Below are 19789 nucleotides of genomic sequence, written 5' to 3' on the forward strand. Positions count from 1 at the left end.
GCTAGCAGTAGATATGCCTGCAAGGCATTAGAAAACCTCCAGTCTGGCCTGGTCTTTTCGTGACCCTGGCCAATCATTTGCAAAACGGTTGTTTTATTATAACTTATAGTTTATATCACCATATTGTATGCTGTCTGGCCTACGTGAGAACATACTAAAAGAGACCAGATAAGCATCATATGACCATTATCTAACGACATTGCTATTTCATTTGGATACATTTCTGTTACTTCACAGCTGTATTCCTCCCCATATTTTTTTTTGTCTCAAAGCACATTTCCCTATAGATTGCAAGCTCACGGGCTGGGTTCTCTTCACATTTCGATTCAGGGTGTCTAATTTTTCATCTCGTTTGTGTACTACAAATGTTCCTTTCTCATAAATTGTAAAACACTGTGGATAAAGGCACTATGTGAGAACTGTTCAATAAATAAATACATTTGGACAAGGACCAGTCTATAGGTAATAAAAGCACCATCCGTTCATATTTGATTACCATGTTCTTAATTTTAATCCTATAAACACCATATTCACAGCCTGCTGTTAGCACGGTTTCAATAGGAAGGATAAGTTAACTGCAATTTAAATAGTATATGATTGAAAGCGATGAGGACACCTCTATGTGTCCTCCCCTCTGCTAGTACTCACATCCTAGATTGCACTCCATTGAGTGGGGGGCAGGGGTGAGTGGTCCAAACAAACAGTAACAATAGTGCAGCTCGTCATATTAATGGTTTATTCGCTAATTTAAGAGTTGCAGTGAGATTTCAATCAAGTTTCTTGCCATATTAAGGTAGAAACTCAAACTTTTTCCAGTATTCTCCCCAAAAAGAGAGCTGTTTCTGTTTATTCTTATTAAGCCATCCGCAATTAGAATAACAGTGACTTTACACAAACTATTCTGGTGATTATATAACTAGGTGTCATTATTTCAACCAGGTTGAAGTCTGGAGGGTCCATGACACACTCACCGGGTGGTGAAATTCTACTCTGATATACACTATATATACAAGGTATTGGGACACATTATTAAATTCAGGTGTTTTTAATCAGACTCGTTGCCACAAGTATATAATCAAGTACCCGGCCATGCAGTCTGCATTTACAACCGTTCTGAAGAGCTCAGTAAATTCAAGCATGGCACCACTAAAATCTCCATATAGTCTATATATAACAATGCAAGGTATGTACTTTGAGTCATGTGTGAAAATAAATATTCACATTTGAGCTAAGAGTTGCAATTGATGGGTCAATTCTGCAAAATTCTCAATTTGGTGAATAAACAGTTTTTTGTATACTAGTAACAGAATATAAGGATCTATTCAGAACTGTTGGTTTTCTGAAATTGACAGTAACTTATTGGCCCGGTCCAGTAAACACTACTGGTGCATTTCTTGGCTGTGGCATGTACTTACCTCCCACAGCCCTCCCTCGAGCCGCGCAGCCCTCCTCCTGCCTGCACTGACCCGCGGTCCAGCCGATCCACGAGGCCATGCAGCATGACTTCCTTTTGTAGAGTGTAGGATGATGTCATGCTTTTTCTTAAAGTGGCCATGTCATCATTGCAATCCTAATCTATTTTGAGTCGCAATGATGACATAGACCAATACAATCAGTACACAGGTAAGCCTATTTAAGGCCCTATTGTGGTTTCTGTAAAGATCCTCGCTCCTAGTGATTCCCTAGTGTTTTTCTGTGTTTGACCCCAGCTTCTTATTTGACTTGTGATTTCTGGTATCCTGACCCGGCTTCGTATTTGACTTGTGATCTCTGGTATACTGACACGGCTTTGTATGGACCTTGTGATTTCTGGTATCCTGACCCGGCTTCGTATTTGACTTGTGATTTCTGGTATCCTGACCTGGCTTCGTATGGACCTTGTGATTTCTTGTATCCTGACCTGGCTTCGTAATGACCTAGTTATTTCTGGTATCCTGACCCGGCTTCATATGGACTTTGTGATTTCTGGTATCCTGACCCGGCTTCGTATTGACCTTGTGATTTCTGGTATCTTGACCTTGGCTTCGTATTTGACTTGTGATCTCTGGTATACTGACCCGGCTTTGTATGGACCTTGTGATTTCTGGTATCCTTACCTGGCTTCGTATTGACCTTGTGATTTATGGCATCTTGACCTCGGCTTCATATTTGACTTGTATTTTCTGGTATCCTGACCCAAGTTTGTCTTGACTTTGTGTATTTCTGCATCCTTGACCTTGATTCTCGCTATAATAATACATTAAGGCTGGACACTGTAAGACTCGCTAATACCCCTTATGGATCGCCCTTTTGTGGGTTCCCTCTTTCCTGCGTGTTTGGGTACAGCTCCTGTGACATTGACATTCGTAGTTCTATGGCAGAGGTATGGTAGAAGCACCTCTGCAGCCCTTCCATGTATCATTTTCACTCCATGATGCACAGGCAGTTCACACACGTGCTCGGGTGTCTGCAAAAAAAAAGTTTGCACAGGCACTTCTTCTAAATTGTTATATTTGTGCAGGCACCACCAAGGAGATCGTGCCCGCTGCTGTACCAGGGCGAACTGGCATGCAATGTAAATTATAACATCAGTTTCGATTTAAAAAACTAAACAAATATTAGCACTTTTACCTAGGATATGCCAAAACCCCACATGTGACAGATCGGTCATACACGTGCATATTCTAATCATGTCACATGTCAAGATATTAGTTTATTATAGGGACAAGATGGGTTTTAAGAACATAGGACAAAGTCTGGAATAGTAGGCTGCAATGGCAGGAAGCCCGGACTAAATGTTGCCAGTAAGCCAGTAATGCCCTGATCTATAGCAGATAATGTCCTTAGCGTGGGTTGCTGTATATAAGGAGAGAAGCTGCGCTACAGCAGCTGCAGGATCACAAGTTGGTCAAGCACCTGGTTTAAAGGTGTTGTTTTACCACTTACACGGTGTCTGGACTGTCACTAGTATGTTATAGACCTTGTGATTTTTATTTTCATGTAAATAAGACTTTATCTGGTGAGAAGCCAGTGTACAGTTCGAAGGGGGATGCTTCACACATGACACACTTCTGACTTTTCAACATTCACTCGACTTCGACACATATCTGCTAACTGTTGGCAGCAGCACTTGGAAGGACAAACTGTCAGGGCCCCAAACTGGACTTGTGTTAGCTGCAGATCTATTTTTATAGTCGTGATAGCAATGGGTTGTGTGTTACAATTAAGGGACCTTAGGGAATTGGCAAACAAACAAATCAGTGAAAAAAACGTTTGCAGTTAGGAATGCAGGATTTGGGAGATGTAAGAATTAACCCTTTCCCTGCCAAGGAGAACATGCAAACGTAAAGATTATTATATTAACCCAAACGTTCCACCAAAAGTGTGTGGGAATGGCAGAGTAAGAAGGCATTTGCTTGCTTAATGGGTCCTATTAACCTTTGGTCTTTGGAATAGGTCTTGTAACCTATTAACCTTGCTTTAATTAATAGACGTGTACATGGCTAGAAAATTCGACTTGGCCAAGCCATTCTTCCTGAAATGTTGATTTGGCTCAGCAGAATTTCAAAACTGATTTTCATACTATATTTATACACATGTACATATTATGGTGACGGAGCTCCAATACTCAATCTGAGTACCTCTGCCAGGTATCCCTTACCCTCTGGGTCAGATCAGCTAGACTGATTATAGCTCAGTTCCCAAGCATCAAAACAGACACACTAAGCATCAACACAGACACACTTTATTTAACAGGTCACACATGTTTATACAGGTATTCTCAACAGGGGGTGATCAAGCCAAACAATACAATCCCACCCAGGCACCTTGGTTTATGGGACATAATTAAATCAGAGGTAAGCTTGTTTGAGCAGGGTCTTCATCAACCTATTGTTCCTGTAACTTTTTGTAATTGTCTCATTTATTGTTAAATTTCCCCCCGGTCTCAAATGATAGCTTCTCGGAACCTGTAGAAGGGAACTCCTTCAGGTCCTTGCTGTCACTAGATGCTATATCCCCTCCCTGACCTCCCCTCTAAATGGTGGCCTTTTGACCGAGCGATACCCACTTGAAGTTTCACCGGATCGCGACTTTCTTCAGATACGGTGTACAGTTCCATGATGTTTCTGGGTACCTCCCAGTCAAGCATTCTGTGCTCCATTCAGCCCCAAGGAGTGTCTGAAAGCCTGTGAGGGCCAGCTGGGCCAAAGGCTAAGCACCCTTATGTCCTGTAACGTCCTGGCACAGCGTAAAGGGGAAAACATGGTGATAAAACTCTCTTGTGAAAGAACTGGTCCAGAGTCCAGCGCCAGTTGTTAAAGTGACCACGTTAATCCGTCACAATTATTAATATATTTTGCAGTACTCTGCATTTTGCTGCCATTTGGTTCACAGCTCAAGAGAGAAAAAGTAACGAATATAGGGAAAAAGAGGAAGAACAGTTAAAAAAAAATCTATATTTACATATGTATCAAATATATAGAGAGATTTTTTTTAACGGCCGCTCTTTTTCCCCCTCTATTGTTCACGTCTCATTTAATCTGTAACTAAAATCATCATTTAGGTACTGTCCTCTCGATATCAATCATTTTTTTTATTTGGCGCTGCAGGGGATTCCATAATCACAAACCAAAACGAACATGTGTGACCATCGCGTTTTTCGGGATTTGTATTTTTGTGATTTGGGTACATTTCGGCTTCGGAGTTTGGAAATCCGATTGATCACCCAATCAGGCCAAATTTAGATGAATTAGAGTACCGACTGATACTAGCCCACCAAGTAATTCATTAAATCAGCTCGCTATCCCACAGTATTAGATGGGGAAAGATTATTGAAGAGATCTCCATAATGCATGTCAAAAGGGTCAACATTTAGAGTGCACAGCTCAGTTAGGTAGATCCCAGGTATGTAGCTGTCATAATATTAATTTACTTTAACACCCATGCTACAATAACCACAGACTGAGCTATTAGACTACATTTTACTAGTGCAGAATGTTAGCAATCTCTTGGCAGCCCCCTAGAGTGGGACATGCTAACTGTAATAGAAAAAAATAAATGAACTGTGTGTTCTGGACAAAATTAACATCTGCCCAAATCTATATACTATTTTATTTAGATCTTTACTTTAAAATAAATCAATTAGCCAAAGACAGTGCTTGGTACTAAGAAATTCACATAAGTTGTAATTGTCATTACATCTGTGATCATAGATTCAGCCTATGGGGGGAAGGGGGGTGAGGGGGGGAAGTACATTACTAGCTATAGCCAACTAAGCTTGCCACAGGGTATCCCAGTCAGGGTGGGTGTGTCAGTAATAATGCACGCCCCCTCCAGGAATCCCCAAGCACTGCTTTACAGATAGGCGGGGTTCTAATGGAATCTTGACCTGGATGGGCGTGGCTTAGTGAAAGGGAGCTTTTAAATGCCTTGCTGGAGCTTTGTGCTGTCAGACTGTATGAGTGCATGTTACAGAGAGAGCCTAATAGGGTGAAGTGCATGGTGGTGAGCAGAGACTCTCTGTGCAAGCTGCTGCTACCACTGGGCACATTTGGGTCTTCTAATCACTGCATAGGATAGTGCTGAGTTATCAACATGCTGAAGAATTGTGGGAGAAAGCTGCTGCTGTCCCTGATGGGGGCTACTTTGACCTGCTTGCTGGTCCTGGTGGTGGATCAGCAGAGGAGGCAGGTAGTGGAGGTCGTCCCTGCGGAGGGATCAGACCCTAGCATCCCTTTGGTGGTTGAGTCGTCGCCTGCAGCGGCTGTAGAGCAGCACAAAACCGGCCAGGATGTTCCAAGTGGCAAATCCTTCTCCGCTTATTTCAACAAGCTGACCAGGGTACGGAGGGACGTTGAGCAGGTAGCCACTCCAACTAATGGTGGTGAACAGGGGGCTACCAAACCTCCAGTGGAAGACATCACCCCAAAAGATATTTTTATAGCTGTGAAGACCACCATGAAATTCCACAGATCAAGGATGGATCTTCTGATGGACACGTGGATCTCCAGAAATAAGGAGCAGGTTAGTAATTGTGTGTTGGTAGTGTTATTAACCCCTTAAGGACACATGACATGTGTGACATGTCATGATTCCCTTTTATTTCAGAAGTTTGGTCCTTAAGGGGTTAAACCATTGTAGCAATGCTGATAATCAGATTTGGACTCGGACATCCCTTTGAAGTCCCTAAACAAAAAGGGGGCGAATAATGTTACTTTGTTACTGTATCTTCTAGCAATATGCCTTGTTAACGTTTTTGTTGCCAGGACTTTTTAATCTGACACATCTTTCATGTTACTGAGTGGCTGGCTGGTCGTAATGAGCAGCGTAGTCCATAATGTATATAGTGTATTTATTGTACTGTAATATATATATATATATATATATATATATATATATATATATATATATATATATATAATTTTTAAATTAATGTAGGAGTCTCTGGTGACAGTAGGGTTAACCGTTATATATATATAATATATATATATAATTTTTAAATTAATGTAGGAGTCTCTGGTGACAGTAGGGTTAACCGTTGTCAGTGCACCTCCAGCTCCCATCACGTTCAGCCAGCCTTTTTCATTAGCAGGCAGAGTGTCTCCCAATGGTTTTTTTTTATTATATTTCCAGTTTTTGCCTATCACTAAAAGATGACAAGCGGGAGCGTTAATCACTGAGCCCTTAATTCTCCCCGTGCTATTGTATATTCCATTTAAAAGATATATTAACTCCCCTGTCATATTGATATCTGTAGAGGAGGTTCTAGGGAGGAGCATACAGTATAATTTCTGTTTATACCTCCTACTTGTCCCATATGAACTCATGGAGAGAGGTTGATATTGATAACGCAGGTAGGTCAATACTATAACCACTCATGCACATATCTTAAAGGCCCTCTCAAATAGAGACACAGAGATGCAAGCCTAACAAAATAGAATATTTTATTATTAAATTGTGATGATTCCAAAATAATTGTTACTTGACTTTTTAGTAGGGTGTAGAGTTTGGGTGACATCTATTTATATATATATATATTTTTTGTAATTTTTTTTTTTTTTTACTTAAGAGTTTTTGTATGTGAGGTTTAAACCCTGCATTTGAATTGAAGCAGGATCAAGTCCTAGCGCTCTTTTATTCATACCTTGAATTGTATTCTGTGCCCTGAGGCCCTATTTTATTTCCTTTTATCTACAAGTCTTAAAATAGAAGAAAAAAAAAATCACAAAAAAAACCCTCTTTTGCACTAAAGACAGGGAGACGCGGATAAATTCTTGCAAGCCTCTATAGAATGACATCCCTGAGAATGGGTTCCACCTCTTTCTTCTTTTTTCCTTTTTTTTTTTCTTTGATTTTGTAGCCTGTTTGAGTTCCCAGCGAACCATGTATCTGCTCTCACGCTGTCCTCCTGTGCGAGCTAACAATGCCTCTTTTCTACCAGCCCAGAGAATGAGTCTACCGTCTCTTGCAAGTGGCTCTTTCATGGGAACTCGTCAGCCCAAGCTAGCGCTGTGGTGGCCAGGTCATGTTGCTTAGAGATGCAGGCCAATGAAGCCAAAAGAAGGGGGGCTTGTATCAGCAAGACATGGTGGGGTGGGAAAGGCTTTCTTGGACTGTTTGACAAGATGACAGGCGTTGTAGAGAACTTGAGGGACAACCGTTTGAGGGAAATGTGAAGTTAGCAAAACTCTAAACAGCTCTTAAGAATAGAGAGGGCCTCTTTTGGCTTTAGTTTTGACCGAGTGACATGGACATTGCATCTTTCCACCCGAGAGAACCTGACAGCTCATGATGGCTTCTACTAAAGCTTTTTCTTTCAGCATCCTGAATATCAGCTTAGTTAAGCTTTGTAATACTTCAGAGGAGAAACTGAATGAAGGAACCTTCTCGCTCCTCAAAAGGTTCCAAGCTTTTTGTATGCTTATGGGTTTTTCCATTGACAAGAACATAAGGTTTAAGTCATTGAATTATATTTTCGGTTGACCGTCAGATCTTGCATAAGACAAAAAAAATGACCTAGTTTCATGGGTTATAAACTTTTACCAGTAATAATCGAATAAAGCCTTGGGTGAAGTTTGGTTTGACAGTTTGCCATCTCGGCCCACCTTTTTCCTTGAGCTAGTTGCAGCTTCTCATTTTTTTTGTCAGCAATTTATCTTGTATGTTTTGTCAACATATCTTTAAAATTGCATTCGTACTGCCAGATCCGGAGGGCCCAAGTGGAAAATCCGGTCTGCTTACCTCCAGCAACCCCCTGTGTAGTAAGCATTCAATGTTTAACCCAAAACAAAGATGTTCACTCCCTCGCACGCGCATGTACACCACCCCTAACCTTGCCACAGGGTTAACGTTGTAGACTAGAACACGAGTAATGAGCATATACCTGTCTCTTAATGGCTGTTGTACAACAGTTAAAGGCTGTGAGGCACATATCGATCATGCCTTTCTTGCATTCCGTGTTCATTTAAGTAAATGAAAGGAATATTTTCTGCTGAACTGAGGTATTACGTGTGTGGAATTAAACAATTTTTTTTCTGACAGCCTGCTTCATGGGTCAGTGACGTTCATTTCCAAATGCTGTGAGGATTCTTGTGACATGAAATGACACTGTTCCGAAAATATATCTTACAAGAAAGGGATGATATAAAATCAGCATTAAATGATATAAATGTGTTCGTGTTTTGCGCAAATACCAAATGGCAGGTGCTGGCATATTGCAATTCCTATGATCCTTTGCTAGCCAAATAGCGAGGGGCTGGCAAAGGATTGTGGGAGTTGTGTTTCACCAACCGATATAGTGACAGTATTTATTTAAATAACATTATTTGGATATTATAGCATAATTGCGAAGACCCATTCCTTCCAGCAGCCAATAGGTTAATACATAATTATCCATGAAATGTTATCTAATTGTTTCATCTAAGTGCAGAAGTAATGAGAAAATCCATCTAGCCAGAGGGACAATGTCCCCTTTGAATGCCACAGAGACACAGGTTTCCTGTGTCTTATCAAGTGGTGATAGTGTTACTGCTTTCTATTGTCTGTGGTGATCTTAAATTGCTATTTTCATCACACAATAGAAGGAGGCTGGGACTAAAGTATTTAAAGAGCCAGGAATCTCAGTTAGTAAAAGCTTACGGTTAGTTAGTTTTTTAAATGGGGCCAAAAAAAAAAAAGGCAAAAATGATAGTGTTGATGATGGATGTCACATTTGGCAAGGAATTTTTAACTGTATTAATTTGCTTAAAACCAATGAAAATAGAGGCCTTTTTTGCAAAGTTCTTCTTAAATAATGTAAGTGTCCTTTTTTAAGTGTAGCATGCCCTATTTTGTTGAAAATAAAGATGAGCCTTAGATAAGGGATAAGGACATTTACTGCTCATGTCAGTTTTCTGACAGCGTTTACCATTTCACTGCTGAGGCTAATCTTATAATCAATAATGCTTCTTTTTGAACCATGTTCTAGCCAGGGAAATGGTTACAGTCGCCCAGAATTTGCATAACTCAAAGATTCTGACAGGCCCTGTGGCTGCAACAAGAGATTTGCGCCTGTGCCAACCCTTGTCCTCAGGTGTAACTGCTCAGAGGCACGCAGGCCCTCCCACGACATGCTCCTGACATGCTGCTCTGTTTATATATCAACAAAACAGAGGCTATAAGAGTCTTTACTGTTTATAGTCTAAACACAAGTATGTTTATGGTCCAAAGGAATCGGATCTGACTGGGCAGAACTGGTTAGTACCACACCTGAACAGGTAGTGGGGTAACCTGAACAGCTGACTGTGTGGGACCTTTGTTTTGGGCTCATGGAGTTGCCCAGAATAAAGTAATTTGATTTTTGTGCAAACAAACAAGTCTTTAAAATGTACTGCAATAATAGGATAGTCATATTGGTTACATGAAAACAAAGTAGATTATCCACTGGGATCTTCCATATCTACTAACTGACCTTGGTTTCCTGACATAGTCTCTAGATTTCCTTGTGCAAGTTTTCTTTGAGCAAATTTTGAGTCGACAGTTCTGACAAACATGAAGTTGATGCCGGCTGATAAGCTTGGGGCAAAACTGATTACATATATCTGTTTATTTTTAAAATGTCTTTAATTCCATCTTTGATCAGCTGAGATTATGTCTAGGAGAGATAAGCTTATTGTGCAAGTGGTTTGTCCTGGTTTTTTTTGTTTTTTGACAGATGATAATTTATACGATGAGTTACAGGTACGAATTTCCCTTACCCCTCCCACAAGCAGTAGTAGCACTTTTTAATTTGGAGAGAATGAAGCCGGTTTATACCCTGTTAAACCTGTCTACCTTCATCAGCGGGAAATTCAAATTCAAAAATGTATTTCTTACCCAACACACCAGATGATTCAAATCAAATCCAAACAGCACCAGTATAAAATAGAAATTGGCTTTTTCTTTAGTGTACCTGACCCTTTACGTATAATAATAAAACATTTATGTAAAACCTCAAGTGACCTTTTACCTATTATACTGTGCTAAGGAACATGTTTTAATGGCATCCAGTAATTATATTAAATATATAATGTTGGCTAAACAGATTTGCATTTTGCTTATACTTTTTATTTTATGACATAAAACTGTGGCGACTGCCCATTGTTGGCTAGAGTCACCATAGGGGACCTTTTTGGGGGGTGCTTCATTGTCTCCACCTACTGCCCTGGTGGTCCCTATTGTTACAGGAGGAGTTGGCATCCTGTCTTTCTTCAGACTGCTGATTTTGAGAACAATAAGGCTTCCTCTGCCTTGGGTTCAGGCCCCCAGACAAAATGTTACTTTTTTCTTTTTTGTGATGTGGTCGAAACTGAAATGTAGAGAAGTTTTAGACAAAAATAATCTCTATAGAGTTTTGCAATTTGTAAAAAGCAGAAGTGACTTACTGGAAGGAAGAGAGTCACAGATGGTAAAACCACCAAATATTTGCTAATCAGTTTTGGATTGACTATTTGGTGCCAATATCAATATTTGGGGTGGGGGAGGATCATCAGCTGACAACAATTTATGGTTTAGTGAATATTCAGGGCACTTTTTTTTATCTATTATTTCAGCACTGACAGTATTATCTCTTAAGAAATCTGTCATTTATATATATTTGTCTTTCTGGTCTTATACATTTGGCAATCTCTAGAAACAAAGACAAAAGTCCATCTGTCGTCGAAACTGTTTGACGGTTCTTAAACCACCAAGTTTCTATACTGGTAATTTAACCTACAATTAAAATGTAAATTCATCTCACAGTCCTGTTACACACCTCAAATGTCACTTTGCTCCAGTGCCAACAATGGAGCTGGCTGTCACCTACCACCTACGTTTACTGCGGCCTATAAAACTTTACAAAAGAATTTATAAAACCGCAATTTGCTCGTAAACTCTGTTTTCCTTACAAGATACCATTAACTACTTCAGCAAGTAACTGTCTGATACAGCTCTCTAAAACATCCCATAACTTTGCCAGACAGAATAATTTAGACACAAAACTTTTTTTCTTTAATTTCTTTTTTTTTTTTAAGCATTTTGTTTGTTGTGAATGTTTTCACGTGTAGTGTGTATATATATTATATATTTATTTTTTTATTTATTTTTTTTAATTTTTTTTATTCTCAAACCGTAATGGCTAATCTTGGCAATTCAAATCTATTTCTCACTGTCCCAAAAAAGTCTGCGTAGGCCTGAGAACCTATCCCAGATTTCAGAGCTATTTAGCGGGGGATCAGATAAAGGTTAATTGTATTTGGTTTTAATTGACTTTCCTGACTAGGCTCCTCAAGCTATGGGTTTGGCAGGAAGGGGTGTGAGGCAGCAGGTCTGCAGATCATAGATAAATCCCAAGAGGTGACACTTGGTGGCTTTTCAAAATTGCTTGTCCCTTCCTCCCAGTGAGACTAGCACAAGAAGACAGGCTACAAACTTCCGGAGTTTCCTTCCAATTCAGTGGGTGCATGCTGTTCTTTTCCTGTACATCCAAAAAGAAGACTTTGGTACTCGGAAATCATCCTATTGTCTTTCTGTGCTAAAGGTGGTGGTTGTGGGGAATCGTGGAGACAAAAAGGGCTAGATTGTTCTCAGTCCAACCAGGTCATAAACAGTTTGCTTTAATCTATAAATAGCCATAAGTCTCCAGCTGAGTCTTGGCTTGACCTTAAACAACAATATAAAAACTGTTGTTTATCAGATAAAAGATAAGTACGACTTTATATCCTGGAGAGCATGCCATCCTCGCTTAGGGTGTAATCACTTCTCAACCCATTAAAATGCCAAAAACATACCACATAAAACTATAATAAGAATGAACAGATTTTACATTTTTTATTTATTTATCCCCCCCGACCCTTTTTTCAGAACAAAGAAATCCACCATATACAATTTTTTTATTTTCCTTATTTGAATAGTCTTGCTGATGAGTTAAAAAAAAAAATCTATAGATCCACGTTTTTTGTTTTTTTTTGGGGGGGGGGGGGAAAGTGTACTATGTTAGGTTTGCTCTAGATAATCCTTATATTTTTGAAGGGGCAAGGGTTGTTTTATTCTCTATTGGATAGTAAGTGAGTTAAAGGAAAGACAACCAAGTAAATCATCCCCCACCCCCTCCGCACTCCTTCCGTCCCCCACCCCTTCCATTCACCCGGCTTAACCAAGCCAGCTGTATGCAAATAGGGATGGACATGTCTTGGCTTAAACATCACCTCACTGAGTAAAGTTAGCCAGGAAAGTTCAGGCTATTGTGGAGAAACAGGCCCCATTCATTCTTCTGATACTCTACCTTCATCCTTCATGTCATTAGCAAATAAAAGCGAGGATCCTGCTGGTTCTAGAATATTGGATGTGTTTATCTTGTTCCTAAGGACTCTTCATTCCTATCTTCTTTGTGGTTTTTTTTTTTTTTTTTGTTCTTTTGTAAGTAGAATTTTTTATTTCATTTTTTTTTTTTTTTTTTTTTATCTTTACAACTTAGAGTATGCAACAGCTGTCGAGACATCCTTTTTCAATGCATTGTGTGTGTTCCATCAAAACGGATTGCTGGAATTATTTTTCCCAAATCCTTCTTTCTCAAACAAAAAAAGAACCAATTTTAAGAATAACCACATAGGCCGCCGGCATCTGTCAAGCATTAGCTGTGTAAATAAGGGAGTGCTGTCGGGCAGGTGGGAGAGGGTAAGGAAGAAAGGAGAAACAGTCTAGGTATGTTAAGGGCCAACAGAACCATACGTCTCGGTTAGTTTGAGGAGATATAGTGTTACATAAAAGTTGTGGTGGGTGTGTTTGTGGAGAACAAAACTACAGAATAAAGTAATTGGAAGCTAACGTGAATTGGCAGACAGGTGAACAGCCCGATAATGCACACACCCTGATCAGAGGCAGGTTGAATAGAGACAGTCTCGTGCCGCAAATAAGAGGCAGCTGCTTTTTGGTATGTAGCTAAAACATACCTTTAAGGCATTATGTTTTGAAAAGAATATAATAAAAGATGGTTAATGTCAACTGTTAGAATTCATAAAGAAAAGAGTAAGTCTCTTTTGTAGCAGAGATATGTTTAAAAACATCTTTGCTCCGAGGCTCACTCAAACCTTAAGCATGTCCGATCTCTAGTATTTACACGGGCTAGAGACCTCCAGAATGACTTCAAATTCTAGATATAGGTAGATCTATATCTTCCCCTTTTTCATTTTTGACACAGGACATTCTTAATCTTCTCTTCATAATGGTAATATTTGTGGCAGGTTATTGAAACGGATGTTATATCTGTGTATATTCGCGCATGCATGTCTTGGACACACTAACAAGCATAAAATGCTTGTATTCTTTAAACATGCAGTTTACAAAGCAGAGGTTTTGATTTAGTAACCTATGTATTTAGGGATATTCTCGCCCTTTGCCTGCTTGCTCCCCTGTCCCCCTCTTAATTAACACAGCCTTCATTTTTCAGCCTTTTAAAAGGGGTGATAATATAGGTTCCTTAAGCAACACAGCTGTCGCTCTCGAAGATCGCACACAATAGAGGTTGCTTGTGGATAGGTACAGAGTAGTTGCAAATTACATGCCTTTCTTTTTGTCCTCTAACCATCTGCTTCCTTTAACACAGCCCCAGGTGCACAGTCTAAGCAGATATTTAATGTGGCTTTCACCTTCTTTTGTTTTGCAGACTTTTATCTTTACGGATGGAGAGGATGAAGAACTCCAGAAAAGAACAGGTGAGTGTAACAATAAAAAAAACAAAAAAATAAAAAAAAACCCCATTAGCACTTTCCTTAGTGCCTGCTGACTAATTACCGTACTAGAATCTGAAAGAGCCCCGAAAACAATCGTACTTTCATTTCGGTTGATCATGAATGATCCCCTAAAAAGTTTAGTTTTTCGGGATGATAGTTGTCTGTTAAATCCGAGAATCCCTGAATTAAGGTTTCAGAATTTTGAAATTTGTTAAGGGGTCTTGTACTAGATTTTACCCCCTTTTTAATTCTTGTTTCCTGAAAGCTTCCAGAACAATTGTTTTAGAATTCTTTTTAACCACTCTGCTATGGAGTAAACCAGAGTGTGGAGCAGCAATAATCCAGTATGGATTGAGAACACCAGCAGCGTTTTTTTTTTTTTTTTTTGCTTTCTTTACCAATGCAGCATGTGTATTTTTCCCCCATTGAGTTTGGGTCATGCCCTTTATTCTTCTCATGTAAATCAATCCCATTCAGACCCCCGAAACAGCCTCTATTCAGCGTAGTCAGCCAGTAACAGGTGGCCTCATCTGGGAAAGTCCGTCTTCAATAGGACAAGGGATCTAACTGAATATCTCTGAGAAAGAAGCCCCGGGGAGTTAATTCTAATTAACCCTTTCACTCACTCTGCCCATATACTCGGTATGGACCAGTAACAGTGATACCCCGTCATTTGTTAACTATTATTTTCCCAGTAGCAGAATATAAATTGCACAGTGCTGGGCAGCTCTTTTCATTAAATTCCCTACAGTATGATGACATTTATTTGACCCTGTCTGTCTCTAATTTACATGTATGTGTTTAGATTGGAGTCACAAGTGCCATGATTCTAAAAAATATATATATATTTTTTTTTTACAGGAAATGTTATCAGTACAAACTGTTCTGCTGCTCACAGCCGTCAGGCGTTATCCTGTAAGATGGCCGTGGAATATGACAAGTTCATTGAGTCTTCTATGAAGTAAGTATTGATATAAAGATGTTGGGTAATGACTGAGCCCCCTTTAAAAAAAAAAAAATGTTGCCATTTAACGTACCTGTATTCCACTGCTGATGAACAATCCTCCCCCAACAATCGCCCAACCCGCCAATCTTTCTAGAGAAGTTTTAGATTAACACAGCATCTGGAGTTTGCATACTTTTCATTAAGTTGAAGTGATTATGGTACTTAGTCTGTCTCTTTAAACTAGTGTAGACCGTTTGCATAGAACCGACTATTCCTGAAAGTAGACAGCTGCAGTTTGATTGACTGACTGGCAAAGTGGGGACTTGTAACAGTACCAGATGGAGTAACAGATGTTGCATATGCATGCTCTGGGCTCCTATTTTTCCATATTTATTAAAACATTAAAAATATAGCAAAATCTTGTTATGGGGGGGAGGGGTGTGTGTGACAACAAATAGTTTCTTTGTATCTGTTCTGGAGTAACCTTGTTTCTCTCCTGCTTTTTATCAGGTGGTTCTGTCATGTGGATGACGATAACTATGTGAACATTCGGACTTTGGTGAAATTGCTGTCCCGGTACTCCCATACCAATGATGTTTATATCGGGAAGCCCAGTTTGGACCGTCCAATCCAGGCAACAGAGCGTATCAGCGAAAACAAAATGGTAAGCGGGGACCTGTCTGGAACACATTGTGTTAAAGAGCATTTACGGATACCGATTAATGGAAGAAAATCAAAACTGCGTTTTAGAGTAAACTCATAATTTTTTTTTTTTTTTTTTTATCTATCTTTACAGCGTCCCGTCAATTTCTGGTTTGCCACAGGAGGAGCTGGATTTTGCATTAGTCGTGGGCTGGCACTAAAAATGAGTCCCTGGGCAAGGTAAGAATTAGTGACCTTTTTCAAATATCAGTCCAACTTTTTATTCCAGTCCCCCTTTTCCTATGCTTCCTCAACAAAGTATTCAGGCAATGCGTTAAAATGTTTGTTGCCTTTACAGTGGTGGACATTTCATGAGTACCGCAGAGAAGATCCGGCTGCCTGACGATTGCACGATTGGTTATATTATCGAATCTGTGCTCGGAGTCCCATTGATTCGCAGCAGTCTCTTCCATTCCCACTTGGAGAATCTCCAACAAGTTCACCAAAGCGAGATACAAAATCAGGTGAGCTTAACGTTCTGTGAAGAGGGTCTCTGCTAACAGAACTGATAAAACAACTACCCATTCTGAGGAACTCATGACATTGCAAGAAACAACTTTAATTCAAATATTGGATAGATGAATTAACAAGTCTTTTTCTTCTGGTTTTCAGGTGACATTGAGTTATGGAATGTTTGAAAATAAGCGGAATGCTATTATAATGAAGGGGGCATTTTCTATCGAGGAAGATCCTTCACGGTAAGGACACATATTAAGAAAACATTTTTAGATTTATAACAAACTGTGATTTATGGGGAATCTTCTTATGTTGACCTTAACATGGCTTAAAGCAGGGATGGGGGAACCTTCGGCCCTCCATATGTTTTGGACTACATCTACCATAATGCTCTTACAGCCATAATGCGGGCAAAGCATCAAGGGAGATGTAGTCCAAAACATCTGGAGGGCCAAAGGTTCCCCACCCCTGGCTTAAAGGAACACTAGTGTTTGGAATACATCTAAGTAGTCCTAAAACTAAAGTGTCCCTCTGCACCCACTGGCCATGATAGGGTAAAAAAAAATTACCTTTTAGTCACTCACCTTACTCTGGCGCTGATGTCTCCAGCGCTGGGTTGCGTTCCTCCTCTGCTGATGTCAGCCGATGGGGGTGGTGGCTCTAATGTGCATGCTTGGCAAACGCCTCATAGAAAAGACTAGCTACTTCTAGTTATGACTCAATTCCCAATAAGCTCTTCCAATCTATTCTCTTGGGTTGTCCATAATTTAGTCTGCCAAATCCAAGAAGACCATGGCTCATAATTATTAGCCCCATATGTGTTTCTGAACAGAAACCAATGGACCATCGGGGAGATCTAGTTATGTTACTTTCAAAACTGCTTAAAATTATACCATTTTATTTTTGTCAGCCAATCCGTTTCCATAAGCCAAATGACAGACTTTGTTTTATTTCTGTTTTGTTGATTTGAGACCAGGAATTAATTTATTTCATTTATTGTTTAAGGTTCCGATCTATCCACTGCCTTCTATATCCAGACACTCCTTGGTGCCCTCAGAACCGCACATACTAGAAGACATCTCATCTTCTCAAACCTCGTCCCAAGTTCCCTGGTATCCAAAGGGCTTAGTGGGACCTGTACGTTCTTGCTGTGATCGTCACTTCTTTCTACGGATTTTGTTTGTTTTTATTTTGCGTGCTGTGTTGAACACACAGCGTTTTGTTCGGTAGGCTGCTGTGCGGCCGATTTCTGCGCTATCACTCTGCCTGAGCAGAGAATGAGAAAGTATTTCTTCAGAGAGCTGTGGCACCTCCTTTCGTGGCAGAGAGGTGGGGATTTCCTGGAAGAGTCTGAACACTGAAGCTCTCGCAGTCCCTCATGTGCCACAATACTAGTGTCTATAGACTCCTATTTACATTGCTTTTGCAGTGTCTTCTCATAGCTATTCTCATAGAATTTAAACGGAAGACCTGCGTGCTTATACTGCCTTATTTTATTGTTACAAGCTATCTCTAGCTTTAATTGTGCTTATATTTTCCAAAGGGGGGATGCATTGCTCTCCCCATCTAGCAATCTAAGGGTTAGCCCCATGAGTTTGCCGTTTGGGCAAGAATGGGTGTTAACACTTTGAGAGCCGGAGGATCAAAACTACCAATGAAAGATATATTTCAGCTATTATATAAACTGAATTAGTGGGTATATTTATATAGTTTAGTGGCCAATGTTGCCACTGCAGATGTTTGTGGATTTTCCCATGATTCTGTGCTTGCCAATGACAATGATGTAGACTCCGGATTTTGGCCCAGATGAAGGTTTTATTTCCACTAATCCTCTTTATATATATATATCTGATTAATCATTCTAAAACAATGATTTAGTCTAGTAAAGAAAAAAAATTGTCACTTTTTTTTGCCTGGGGTAAGGCAGCTTTCAAACAGGTATTGGAATTTAAAAAAAAAATATATATATATATATATATATAAAAATATAATATATAAATTCAGAGAACTTGATGCTTTTAACCATTTCCCTTCCATGGTGTGCAATAATCCATTTATTGGTTTGGTTTATTGCTTATTTGCCCCTTTGGTAGTGAAGTAGTTAAAAGCAATTGTGGCACTTTGATACATTGTATCTACAAATTCAGAGCTGGACTCTTAAAGAGAACTTTATGCTGCAAGTGGTGACGGGGGAAATTTACATAGCTACTAGTGACTTGATCCCTTTAAGATGGAGGACAATTACTCTGTAAGCTTATTGCCCTGTATGGAACAGATTTCCACCCCAAAAGTAAAGTGATTTATTTGAATGGGACTTTTTATCTAGAATAATTCTATCTAAACAAAAGTCTCATCATTTGAACTTCCTGGGTTTTCTCCAGGGTTGGGGTGAATTGAAAACTATTTTTTTTTTTTTTAGCAGCATCAAAGTGACACTTAATCTGAAGTGTAGACTATTTGCCCATAATGGGTATATCTGTAAATATTGTTATGTGACAGTATTGTTACTGTCGTGTAAAATAAGATTATTTTTTTATGAATTTTCTTTTTTTTTTTTTTTTCTGTGGATCAGAAATGTTGTTTTAAAAAGCTTTATATCTTTAACACCGCTTCAATTAATTTAAATGCCCCAGCATCTGGGTCTGTTATAGAATTACTTTGTTTAAAAAAAATCAAAAAAATCTTAATAATACAAATGTAATTAACATTTTGTGCTCAGGGAAATTTACCTGGTGTCTTTGTGATTCTATGGCCTGTCTCCTTTCAATTAAAGCAATTGTTTGCTCAAACTTTACATTTGTCTTGTGTAACTTTAATTTAGAAATAATCATTGCTGTATACTGGGTTGTCAATTCTCCACTACATACCTTGGAAAACTGAAGAATTACCGGGTTATACACTAACGTGAGAATTCAAAGTTAGTTTCAAATTTAAGTTCAAAATGGCCGAACTAGAAAATTTCTCATAGTTGTGCTTTCAATTTGGCTACTGCGACCTTAAAGTTAAATTCACTTTAAATTGTCAGTTTAGCAAATAGCCCTGTTAATGACCATGCAATATTATTATTCATCTTATGGTGTTTGGGAATGGAATGACTTTTCAAGTAGAAGGAATTGGTACAAAATGTATGGAACCACACTAGAATAGGTCACACCTAGAACTGTATTAGGTGCACTTGTAATATTCCAATATACTTAATTCACTAAGTATTTAGAGTAGGCAATGTGCAAATTCCTATCAGTAATCAATATATTTCTAAAAATATAAAAACCCTTGAATATACGAACTTCTTATAGACCAATGACATTTGTAGACTTGATGGCTTTGTTGAGTGTCTGTCATTTGACAAGTTAAACTTTGCCCGGAAAATAAGTGTAGATCAACCACTTGAAAAAAGGCTAAAATATCACAGAGGTCAGGGACTAGCTGCGTCAAAATTTACCTGTGTGAAGGTGAATACAAAATGGTATAATCTTCC

The 19789-nt window shown here is 39.2% G+C and overlaps 1 protein-coding gene across 1 annotated transcript; it reads left to right on the plus strand.

The window, feature by feature from the left end:
• The first annotated feature begins 5443 nt into the window (after positions 1 to 5443).
• Positions 5444 to 18134, plus strand: LFNG (LFNG O-fucosylpeptide 3-beta-N-acetylglucosaminyltransferase). The gene is made up of 8 exons (XM_063430435.1): positions 5444 to 6003; positions 14141 to 14189; positions 15069 to 15168; positions 15664 to 15817; positions 15950 to 16035; positions 16154 to 16319; positions 16468 to 16553; positions 17317 to 18134. The coding sequence occupies exons 1-8, from the start codon at positions 5575 to 5577 to the stop codon at positions 17381 to 17383; spliced, it is 1137 nt and encodes a 378-aa protein (XP_063286505.1). The 5' UTR covers positions 5444 to 5574; the 3' UTR covers positions 17384 to 18134.
• The last annotated feature ends 1655 nt before the right edge of the window (positions 18135 to 19789 follow it).

Source organism: Pelobates fuscus, chromosome 8 (genome assembly GCF_036172605.1).
Source record: "Pelobates fuscus isolate aPelFus1 chromosome 8, aPelFus1.pri, whole genome shotgun sequence".
Classification (NCBI taxonomy): domain Eukaryota; kingdom Metazoa; phylum Chordata; class Amphibia; order Anura; family Pelobatidae; genus Pelobates; species Pelobates fuscus.